Genomic DNA, 11,696 nt, shown 5'->3' on the forward strand with positions numbered 1-11,696 from the left:
ATATATTGTAGTAGACGACAACCTCACAAATGAGCCAAGCTTTTTATTTAGTTTAGAATAAAAATTTAACAATGCCAAATATTTTTTAAAAAGACTTTTTAAAAAAACTCAAAGCAAATCAATGTCTTGTATTTAAAAGGATTATTTCAATGGTTCACACATGGTTATAAAATTCACTCAGGATACACACCAGAAGTGGACTCTGATCTCATTACTGTTTTATGAAAGGGCATACTGAATCTAATGTCCAACTAAATAATGTCCCCTTTATACTACATAAATATCCTTATGTCTCTATATTTGAATCATGGGCATTACATGGACTACGATAAATAATAAGACAGATAGGATTGTGAAATATAGCGTACATGGCCTCTGAGACTAACTGCTGAAAAATAATCCGCTTAGCCATGTCATTCAGTACATATAATGTTTAATTTGATGTCACAGTGACTTCAGAAAAGCTGGAGTAATGTTCAATAAGTAACTGATTTTGTTCCTCCACTAACGTAACGTACCAGAGACAAGCATGACCAGCTAAATGTGTACAGGTTGACTCGTGTATCAAACCAAAGTTTGGACCTTTGAATAAGATTACCCAACTAGAAAGAGCTTTATCTGTTCGTCAGTGGTCCAAAGGAATGTCTCAGTGGGGAAAAAAAATGAATGGTTAATACTCCCGGCTTTGCTTTTCATGGTTAAACCTGTAGAGCATGATTTAAAAGAAATTGTTCAGGTTAAACCTAATTTACATTTAAACCTCAATCATTTATTTTGCATTTTGTCCTGTTTTTGGTAGAATAGTCCTAACAGAGAGAGAGAGAGAAAAAAAAAGGTTTTTCTATAATGCCACAATTTAATTGTCCTAAAAAAGACCATTAAAATTCTGGGTCTTTCTAAACAAACCAGCTGGAAAATGTCAAAAATGTCTTAAACCATAATCCAACACACTATGACATGTACATCACAAGCAAACAGATTTAGGCCAACAAAAGACTGAAATATTTCATGTTTAAAAAAAAAAAGCAAAACCTAAAGAAAATCAGCATAACATGTATGTTATAAAAGGCATGTTATTATAGACTAGGAATTTCAAAAGAAGTGTTATTTAAAATAAAAAACAGAAAGTCACTTGTTATACAGCACTAAACTTGTGTCCCCTGAAAGTGCCTCCGCTGATGCCAGGATAAAGGTCATGTCACAGCATGCCTACATGCCTACAGCTCCGACCAAAAATGCAGCATTTCTTTTTTTTTTGTTCAAGTCGACAGTGAATAAAACCCATATGGGAGAAGGTTTCAGTTGTTAAAAATAAAAATAGTGCAAATGTATGCTGTGACATTCAGCTAGAATTCCAGTGAGTACTGAACATGACATTCAGAGATAATTAAACAATTATGTTGTGTAAAAATATTTGTCTTTTATGCTGTGTAAAAAATATCGGTCTTCCTGATGCTGGTTCAGAATACTCTGCTAGCAAGCTATTGAAACCTGCAGTGCTTCAAGTTCTTCTTCAAAATAGTAGAAAAGCAAAACAAAAGAAAGAACACCCTCCTGTGTGAGTTAAAGTGTAGAACACTTGAAAGGCTGAAGTGCATCATGTACCTTAATGACCACAGTTACTACACAATAACAGACCCCATGCAGCTGATCTCTGGGCTGCTTAGGGAAACCACTGGTGTAGCATTACAGCAGTCTTTCTCCATTTGTAACAGAGTATAAATTCAGAACAGTTCCTAATATCGCCACAATGTTATATACTCTTTGAACATACAGAATAATGCAGATTACACTATTGCTGGACAAATCAGTTAAAATAGCGATAAGTCCAATAATCTTCCAGCAAAACAATAAACTGGCAAAAATGTGACCTGGTCCAATTTTAACGTGGTTTCTGTGAGTCCGAATTTCTGATATTCAGTTGGTACGAAAGCTTTTAGCACTGTGGAATATGCGTCTACAGGGTTGATTTAGGTTTACTTCAATGACAGTAAACATATAAAGATTCTAACACAGACAATTCTGTGTCTGACCCTAAAAACCGGAGCAGTTTTCTTGCTTGATCATTATTCCTAAATGAACCTGAGGTGGTATATTTTTTTGATAATGGTTCTTTCTGACTGGTTTACATTTACCTGCTACTGACCATTAAATGTTGTCCCAGTTTTTTGACGGTAAAAAAATAAGCAGCATAAAATCAGTATCCTTGGCCAATATGATTCCTGTGGCAAGCCCATACCGCTGTTCCAGCCAATCAGCAAGTATCGCCATCTTCTGTCCAGTCTGCTGTTAGAGTTGTGTCTTCCACTTCCAGACCCAGGTCTGTTAAGTGGTCGTGAGATGGGAGTGTTTCTGGAATCCTGTCTGTGTTTTGTATATTCTCTGTAGGGTCTAAGGATAAAACCTGTTTGAGTAACTCATCTTCTGTTAACTCATTATTGGACTCCTTTGGGCATAGGGGTGGGGGGTTAGTACAGGAGCAGAAATTGGGAAGAAGCATTGTTATAATGGTACCCGCAAGGAGAAATCCACTGGCTAGCACAAAGGACCATATGTAAGAACCTGTAATGTCCCTCAACCAACCTGAGATGGGAGCAGAGAGACACAGAGAAAAATAACTGCAGTTATACCACTAGCTATAGCACAGTAATAATAAATGAAGTTTATACAGTAGTTTATGTCTTAAATTGCAGTAAATTCCATTTAAATGGTTTGCAGTAACATTACTGGGATGTCATACAGAAATGATTCTAGATGATTTTTAAAGATTTTTATTTTTTCCCCCACTATATAGTATTCGACAGATGTAACCAGCCCAACATATGCACTTGATTGGATTGCAGTCTCTCCCTATGCTGCTTCACAGAGGAAGAGCATTTGAGTCACTCATCCCACCCAATAACAGCACAGACCTTTTGATTTTTTTAATCAAAAGCTCGTCTTTTTATTTATATATGTGGGTTTACGCAGAATCATGAAAGGCCTCAGTTACTGTGCCAAATAGACAGTGATGACTACAATCTAAGCCTGAGCGTAACTGTGAAGATTGGACCGGATCTATGATCACAGACACTACACTATGTCTACTACACTCAGCCTGTCACCACATCAGAACTATAGTTCTTCATAACTGCAGAACTGTAACAGTGCTAATGGTAATAACAAGAGACAAATAGAACCAATTGAAGCAGTGCGAACTTTCTTTAGTAACTAGCTGATACAGTGACCACTCTGATTTTAAAAAATATGGCTCCTTACCTGACAGTGGAGCTCCAAGTAGGCCTCCAACGCTCTCAATAAACTGAAGGAGTCCTAGCGCACCGACCATGCGTTCCATCCCCACAATCTCTGGCACCACGGAGAACACCAGTGGGGTCATAGCACCAGCAGAGAAGCCATATGCCAGGCTGACTGCCAGCAGACCCCCATAGTTCCCTTGCATTGAGCAGAGGGGCAGCAGCAGGAGGAACAGAGCCACTAAAGCCGTCCATATGGTCAGTAGGTGGAGCGAGCGCACACATGGCAAATCCGAGACCCAGCCGGACACTACACGCCCCACAATGTCCGTCACACCCGTGCTGGAAATGACAAATGCAGCCTGGAATTCGCTAAAGCCCACAAGGCGGCTGTGGGCCACAAGGTGGACATATGGAATAAAGTACCCGGCATTGAAGCATGTGACGGCCAAGCTGTAGGTCAGGAAGCCTCGGTGCAAGAGCAGTGACAGCTCAAAATACTCACAGGTATGGGAAAGGAAAGACATACAGCTCTCATTTTTACTCTGGGAAAGAGAAGAGAGGGAGGAAATTATAGTGTTCAGCAACAACAGAATGGCAAAGCCTACCTCATTTTTATTCATTAAAACGTATGCTAACACATTACTGAAATACACCAGATGCTCTGCCTAGCTCTGTAAGGCTATCTAATGTAAAAAGTTGCATTAAGCTAAATAAAGACTCTACCAAACAAAAATTCTCTACCACCTGGCGATAATTTTAGTGATGAACATTTATAAAACGACATTATCCAAATAGGAATATAAATAAGTACCTTTTCTGCAACTTTACTGGGTCTGAGTGGGCGAATAAGGGCACCGCTGGCAACAATGTTGAGGCTAAGACCGCCGAGAATCAGGAGTGCCCCACGCCACCCATACACCTGTACCAGGTATTGGAAAAGTGGAGAAAATGCAAAGGAGGATAAACCAACACCTGTGAAGCCAAGACCCATAGCTAGAGAACGCCGTGTGCTGAAATACTGCATCACTGAGGCTATTGTAGGGGTGAAGACTAGAGCCCAGCCTGACCCTAAAGAGAGAGGGTGAAAAGAGTATGTAAATATCTTTACCTGCACAAATATATATATATATATATATATATATATATATATATATATATATATATATATACATACATACATACATACATACATACATACATACATACACACACACACACACTGACTAACATTATGACCACCTGCCTAATATCGTGTTGGTCCCCCTTTTGCTCCCAAAAAAGCCCTGACCTGTCAAGCGCATTATCCTGCTGAAAGAGGATAACTGAGGAATTGAGGAATACTGTTTCAATGAAAGGGTGTACATGGTCTGCAACAATGCTTAGGTAGGTGGTATGTGTCAAAGTAACATCCACATGGATGGCAGGACCTTGGCCCTGTCACCGGTTCACCACTGTTCCTTCCTTGGACCACTTTTGATAGATACTGACCACTGCAGACCGGGAACACCCCACAACAGTTTTGGAGATGCTCTGATCCAGTCGTCTAGCCATCACAATTTGGCCCTTGTCAAACTTACTCAAATCCTTACACTTGCCCATTTTTCCTGCTTCTAACACATCAACTTTGAGGACAAAATGTTCACTTGCTGCTTAATATATCCCACCCCCTAACAGGTGCCATGATGAGGAGATCATCAGTCTTATTCACGTCCCCTGTCAGAGGTCATAATGTTATGCCTAATCAGTGTATATGTGTTTCTGTGTGTGAGAGAGAAAGAGTGTATGTAGATAAACTATGCAGATACCTGAAATGAGTCCCATGCTCAGGTAGAGGTGTTTGAGTGTTGTAGCCCGAGAAGCCAGAATGAGTCCTAGTCCAGAAAGTAAGCCTCCCGTCATAACAACAGGCCGAGCCCCATATGCATTACAAGCAGCAGTGCCTATAGGACCTACATAAACACATGTCTAATTAAGCTTATGTAGCAAACATCACTGACTGTACTGTGTATATTAATATAAGATCCGATTCACCCTGGCCTCATTTTTTTCCATAAAAGGTCAAGTAAACTGACAGCAGGAAGCACCAAATGGACAAAAAGGGTAAAGAACTAAAAGCAGAAGAGGACTTTTTTGACATGAATTGAACAATAAGGGTTAAGACTAAAAAGCAGAAGTGTAAGTTATTTTGCCTCAAAATGAAAAGAGGCAGAAGTAGAAATAACTCATTTCTATTAAATAGAATATTTACAATAATAAGTGAGTGCTAAATCCCCCATCAGCTGAGGCATTTGTTTAGCACTTACAGCTATGTGCAGACAGACAGACATTTCTTTGTCATAATTAAAATTGTTAGTTTTACTTCTTTTAATGTATGGGTTTGTGTTGGCTCCCTTTCTTTAGTTTTCAGATTCTTTAATTAATACCAATAATACGTATAAACTGACTGGTTTTCATGAAATTTTCTCAAATGGTATTCTTGGTCCCTGACCTAGTGAACTAGCAGGAAGATGTGTTTTCTACTGAGACTTTACAACACTTCCGTAAGTTTCTATGGATAAAGGTTGCTATTGATTAAATGATCAATGCTGTGAACATAAAGAAATAAGCATTTTAAACATGTCACTATATTCCATATATAAAACTGCATAATCAGTTCAAACTATATAATTTGAATTAAGTATGACTTGAACTCAAGATTTAGTTAACTGGTGCAATTAGTTCATTTTCTTATACGTAAATCTACACAGGAGCTTTAGCATGACAGGAACATGTTCTGACTTTGACACAATACTCATGAAAAACACATCAGCAAAAGCTCAAATGAATTATTTACAGATAAATCCGTTCATATCCACAATCACATATAGTTTTACTCACTCAGTAACTGCTGCATGGCCACTCCTATGGAGGTTATCCAGGAAACAGCCTGAGCGCTCTCCTCAAAGTACTGCACAAACTCCACAAAGAAAACCCCCAGACTGCGGATGAGCCCAAAAACCAGGGCTGAAACCATGAAGAGTACAAACACCACCACCCAGCCCCAACCTCCATCTGGAGCTTCCACATGCCCATCTGGCTGGTGTTTTTTCTCCAGCTGGTGTTTCTCCAGCTGGTGTTTTTTCTCCATCACTACTGTGGAATGGTGAAAGGAAACAGGAAGAATGAAATTATTAGTATTTGCTTACATGATAACAAAGAATACTTTCTATTGATATATTTTTCATTCTTTCATTCATTTACATGGGAAAGTGTGTTATAGCCATATAAAAGTCATATAATCATACCTGAAACTCCTGCAGGAGTTTATAACTTGCCATGACTTATGAGTATATAGCAAAATCCATGTGCAAAAAACAACATGAAACCTGCTTTGTCTGTGCATGTTTGTGTTCTTTGTGCACATGGAAAGAAGCCGTTTTAACACATTAACCAGAGTTCTTCACATGACCTTTGTTCCACTAACCCCACTCATAACCTCTTTAAATAATCAATCAGAATTAAACCTTTGGTTAGACACTGCTGAGTCAAGTCCTTTTAATGAGGGCAGTTATGACACCTATAGAATTGCATCATTTAGGGCCTAGAATATCCAAAAGCAGCCAAAATGCAACCGACACAACATTTAAATGTCAGGTCAGTGTGGTCCAGGAGTCTGATCTAGATAGATAGATAGACAAAGGTTTTGGGACACCCCTCCAAATCATTGAATTCAGGTGTTGTTTTCAGTGGTTGGGCTCGGCCCCTTAGTTCCATTGAAAGGAACTCTTAATGCTTCAGCATACTAAGACATTTTGGACAATTTCATGCCCCGAACTTTGTGGGAACAGTTTGGGGATGACCCCTTCCTGTTCCAACATGACTGCACACCAGTGCACAAAACAAGGTCCATAAAGACATGGATGAGAGAGTTTGTTGTAGAGGAACTTCACAGAGTCCTGACCTCAACGTGATAGAACACCTTCGGGATGAATTAGAGCAGAGACTGTGAGCCAGACCTTCTCATCCAACATCAGTGCCTGACCTCACAAATGCGCTTCTAGTGTAATGGTCAAAAAATCCCCATAAACACACTCCTAAACCTTGTGGCAAGCCTTCCCAGAAAAGTTGAAGCTGATATAGCTGCAAAGGGCGATCCAACTCCCTATTAATTTCATGTGCATGTAAAGGCTGACGTCCCTAAACTTTTGGCAATATAGTGTGTATAGCTGGATTTGGATGTCACTGTCACTGTCACCGTCACCAGTTGGCTACATGAAGTGGTCACATGCTTCTATCATTTGCTGTCAGCGTGGATGTGGTATTTAGAAGTCAAAAATCTGTCAAGGTTTGATGGCAGTAGCTTTGATTAACAAGCATGGATTGCACAATTAATCATAGGTGCAGAAGAGATTAGGTTTTCCTGTCTAAAAGCAAGAAAACATCCTCAGATATATTTTGTTCTCCAAACAGAATCCCACACAGTAAAGATTTTGGCTGAAACATGGCAGTTTTACAAATACTGTCTCTACTGAGTCTCCTGTCCAAGTAATCAGTTTCAAGACAAACCCAGTCATAGTTTACTGGGAAATTTTTTACCCTTGTTAAACAACAATGTTTAACATTCACGCAGCATGTATGACTTACCTGAAAATTCCCTGAAAAACCTGTTAGTCACTAATATCAGGTTGGGCAGTCTCTGTGACTAAAACATCTTAGTATTACAAACTAAACTGTAGGTGAGGAACAGCATTTTAATGCAAAAGAAAAAAAAGTCCCAGTTGTAGAACTGGACCTATCTACCCTGAACAGACATAACATTATGAGCAGTGAGAGATGAAGTGAATAAGACTGATGATCTCCTCATCATGGCACCTGTTAGTGGGTGGGATATATTAGGCAGCAAGTGAACATTTTGTCCTCAAAGTTGATGTGTTAGAAGAAGGAAAAATGGGCAAGCGTAAGGATTTGAGCGAGTTTGACAAGGGACAAATTGTGATGGCTAGATCACTGGATCAGAGCATCTCCAAAACTGCAGCTCTTGTGGGGTGTTCCCGGTCTGCAGTGGTCAGTATCTATCAAAAGTATCCTTTGAGTCCTGTACGTCCTTTAAGTATCCTGTAAGGATCTGCTACTAACATCTTGGTACCAGATACCACAGCACACCTTCAGGGATCTAGTGGAGTCCATGCCTCTACAGGTCAGGGCTGTTTTGGCAGCAAAATGGGGACCAACACAATATTAGGCAGGTGGTCATAATGTTATTCCTGATCTGTGTATTTACTCTATCTATTTCGTCAGCAACAAACACAAAGGTATAGTCAATAAACAAAGGAATGAGTTTTCCTCAATGTAAAGGTGAATTTTGAAAATGAAGGGCTCTAACAGCTGAATGGATGGAGATGAATGCTTTTATATTCATTTAGACCGTACACACAAAGCTCCATCCTCAAAAACATATAGTTGATCAGATATATTTACTAGTAGCAAGGACTGTCGGATCACGAAGTGCTTGAAATCCAAGTTACAACTCTTTAAATATATAACTTCTCAAAATGATTGGTGGGGATGTGACAGACGTTGGGGGTGTGTCTATAAAATGATTGACAAGATGCCAATCCTCAAACAAACATTCCTGACCCAAAAGCAGGTTTCCAAACATTTAACTAGTAATAACCAAAAAATTATTCGCTATTGCCCCTTTAATATTTCATTTCACTAGATGAAAGCCAGGTGGTAAATTCATCTAAGATGTTAAAAGGTTACCTTTGTTGATGTAAGACAAGAAAGATCGAGACTGCAGCACGACCACATCCTGTCACCCTGTGCTTGTGCTCCGCATTTGCTCAATTAGGACAAGGTATTTCTCTATAAAGGGTTTGTTTGTTTAATTCAGTCTGTATCCAGACAGTCAATAACCGGCAGTTCAGGGGAAATACAGCTACCGGCAGAGGAGAAAATGGGGGGGGGGGGGGGGGCGCTCTCTGTACGCTCTGAATGTTATTACAAATGAATTATAACAGCCATTCGCAAGGCTAGTAATTTACCATCAAATACAACAATAGGTGTTAAAGTGAGCATAAGAACTTAAGTCTTGTTCATGGGCCTGTTTTTCTACATTATTTATTAGCTAAATAAATAAAAACATAAACAACCCTCTCTACAACACGGGGACTCTTATTTTGACACTCAGAATGTGTCAACAATTCAGCCGGTCTGAGACATTAAACAGTACTGGTATTTGGACTTTTATATACTGTGGTACATTATGAATGACTTGTGAGAGACTGTTGAGGTTTTTCTGCCATGCTTCTGCGTTTTAATAATAATAATAATAATAATAATAATAATAATAATAATAAAAACCCCAATGCTTTCGATTTCAGCATTTACAGAAAACAGGACGCTAGATTTAGAGTAAGACTAGCATGCAGCTACTTAATAATATACCAAAACTGTACAATTCATCCTGGTCTTATATTTTGGCAGCTTAAAAAAAAACTAACAAAAGAAACTGATTAAACCTTTCAGATTAATACCAGATAGAGAGATTTCCTCGACTACTCACCCGGTTAAGTTTTAGAAATCTTAAGATAAGAGCACGACAAAGCCGACAGCATTCCAGGTGGCATCTCAGTCATTCTCGTAAAGCCGTTATCATCGTTGTTTGTTTTTGTTTTTTTAATAATCACTTGTTCCTTTGTCTTCAAGAACGCACAGGTGTCAGTCTGGTGCGCGCGCACATCTGGACTGTCACCGCGAAGCCGCCTCGTGCCTAAATGAAGACCTCTGTCACGTGAGGGTCTGAGCTATCACTGACCGTAAATGAAATATGTAAAGGAGCGGGTGGAAACAGCTTGTAAACAGCACTGTTAAAGCAACTAGGGTGAAGATTTGGTCTAACGTAGAGTTCTAAACTAGAGGCAGTAAAGATTGTGTGTATGAGTGAGTGTATGGGTCAGCAACTAAAGGCAGCCAAACCACATGGTGGCGCGAGAGCTAGCGGACTTTGGGTTAAGCCTCAGACCTACATGTGTGAGAATCACCACAGAGAAGGAATTTTTCCCTCTTTTACATTCTACTGGATTCCCTTACATGTCTGACAGAGTCTCTCTGATCATACATCAAACATTTAAATATCAGACGCATGGGTTTTTTTTTTATTTGTGCAATAGTATATTATTATATTTTATAGTCTCCGCTCTAATTCATGCCAAAGGTATTCTATCAGGTTGAGGTCAGGACTCTTTGCAGGCCAGTGAAGTTCCTCCACACCAAACTCACTCATCCATGTCTTTATGGACCTTGCTTTGTGCACTGGTGTGCAGTCATATTGGAACAGGAAGGGGTCATCCCCAAACTGTTCCCACAGTGTTGGGAGCAAATTGTCCAGAATGTCTTGGTATGCTGAAGCATTAAGAGTTCCTATCACTGGAACTAAGGGGCCAAGCCCAACTCCTGAAAACAACACCTAACTTCAAGGATTTGGAGGGGTGTCCCAAAACTTTGTCCCAAAAGTATTGTGTATTTCTATCTCTGAAATTCCTTCTGACAGAAAACATCCAATTTGACATTATTTAAAGTCGTAATTGTTTTTGAGTTATTCATCTTTGGATTAAACTATATTAAATCATTTCAACTGATTAATAACGATAAACTACTCAGTATAAAATATAACAACTTTGAAAAGAGGGGATTGCAATTTCCAACACTGACAAACAAAAAGAAAAAAAAAAGATCCTAATTTGATGACCACTGCCCTAGAATCCCAGCAAGATCCAGGTGTTTGTGTACACTTTGCTGTTTCGATGGCTGACTTATATATGAAGAGTCTTAGCAGCACATTGCAAGACAGACAGATTTATGATATGCAAGGAAAGTCAGTAACAAGAAGAAACATTTGACTCCAGCACAGACTGTGCAGTTCCTTGGCATGAAATTTGACCCGCATGCTATGCAAGTCTTTTCTTCCCCCCTTGATTTTGAATGCAGCCTTGGCACTACAAGTGGCCACACTCGCAGATTTACTAAAAGTTGTTGATAAGAAGCAACCCCAGAAATAAATGTAAGAATGCTGCATCTCAGAAGGTGTCAATGTTGGCTGAATGATCAGCCTTATCTCAGAAGCATGAGACAGTACTTGTGACAGAAGTGTGTACATGAACTCTGGCACATTGATACACATTTCCTCTTTCAGAACATGACTTTAAGAATACTTCCTGTGGAAAGTAAATTGGTAACAACAGAAGATTCCTAGCCTTGCTGGAGCCGTAAAGAAATATTTGGAAGTAAAAGGCACACTGAAGAAAAGTATCCTTGAAATGAAAGCTTGTGTGAGGTCTAGAGATTCATGGAAATGTTACAGCACTAGCAGTCACCTTTGGCTCAAGCTTCACACATTGCAGTGTGGTCAGACAATATAACTCTACATCTAATCTAAAGATTATTTTAAACAAAAAACATTGAGGTGGGCAATCAAGA

General features: G+C 39.3%; 1 protein-coding gene across 3 annotated transcripts; it reads right to left on the reverse strand.

The window, feature by feature from the left end:
- Nucleotides 1–342: 342 nt before the first annotated feature.
- On the reverse strand, nt 343–10,170 carry slc16a13 (solute carrier family 16 member 13). Of its 3 annotated transcripts, none has more exons than XM_058394433.1 (6): nt 9,784–10,170; nt 6,117–6,368; nt 5,045–5,188; nt 4,051–4,307; nt 3,259–3,781; nt 343–2,583 (listed from the first exon to the last, which is right to left on the reverse strand). In XM_058394433.1, the coding sequence occupies exons 2-6, from the start codon at nt 6,364–6,366 to the stop codon at nt 2,255–2,257; spliced, it is 1,503 nt and encodes a 500-aa protein (XP_058250416.1). In that variant the 5' UTR covers nt 6,367–6,368; nt 9,784–10,170; the 3' UTR covers nt 343–2,254. The 3 variants fall into 3 exon arrangements, with proteins under 3 accessions (XP_058250416.1, XP_058250415.1, XP_058250417.1); XM_058394432.1 differs by having other exon boundaries at nt 6,117–6,371; XM_058394434.1 differs by lacking the exon at nt 9,784–10,170 and adding an exon at nt 8,982–9,138 and having other exon boundaries at nt 6,117–6,371.
- Nucleotides 10,171–11,696: the final 1,526 nt, after the last annotated feature.

Source organism: Hemibagrus wyckioides, linkage group LG07 (assembly GCF_019097595.1).
Source record: "Hemibagrus wyckioides isolate EC202008001 linkage group LG07, SWU_Hwy_1.0, whole genome shotgun sequence".
In the NCBI taxonomy this organism is placed as follows: domain Eukaryota; kingdom Metazoa; phylum Chordata; class Actinopteri; order Siluriformes; family Bagridae; genus Hemibagrus; species Hemibagrus wyckioides.

Coding starts and splice junctions, on each gene's coding strand:
- slc16a13 (XM_058394433.1), bottom strand. CDS start 6,366: ATGGAGAAAAAACACCAGCTGGAGAAACACCAGCTGGAGAAAAAACAC. Junction 5,189..6,116: donor GGCCATGCAGCAGTTACTGA/GTGAGTAAAACT, acceptor GTGTTTATGTAG/GTCCTATAGGCACTGCTGCT. Junction 4,308..5,044: donor GAGCATGGGACTCATTTCAG/GTATCTGCATAG, acceptor CTCTCTCTTTAG/GGTCAGGCTGGGCTCTAGTC.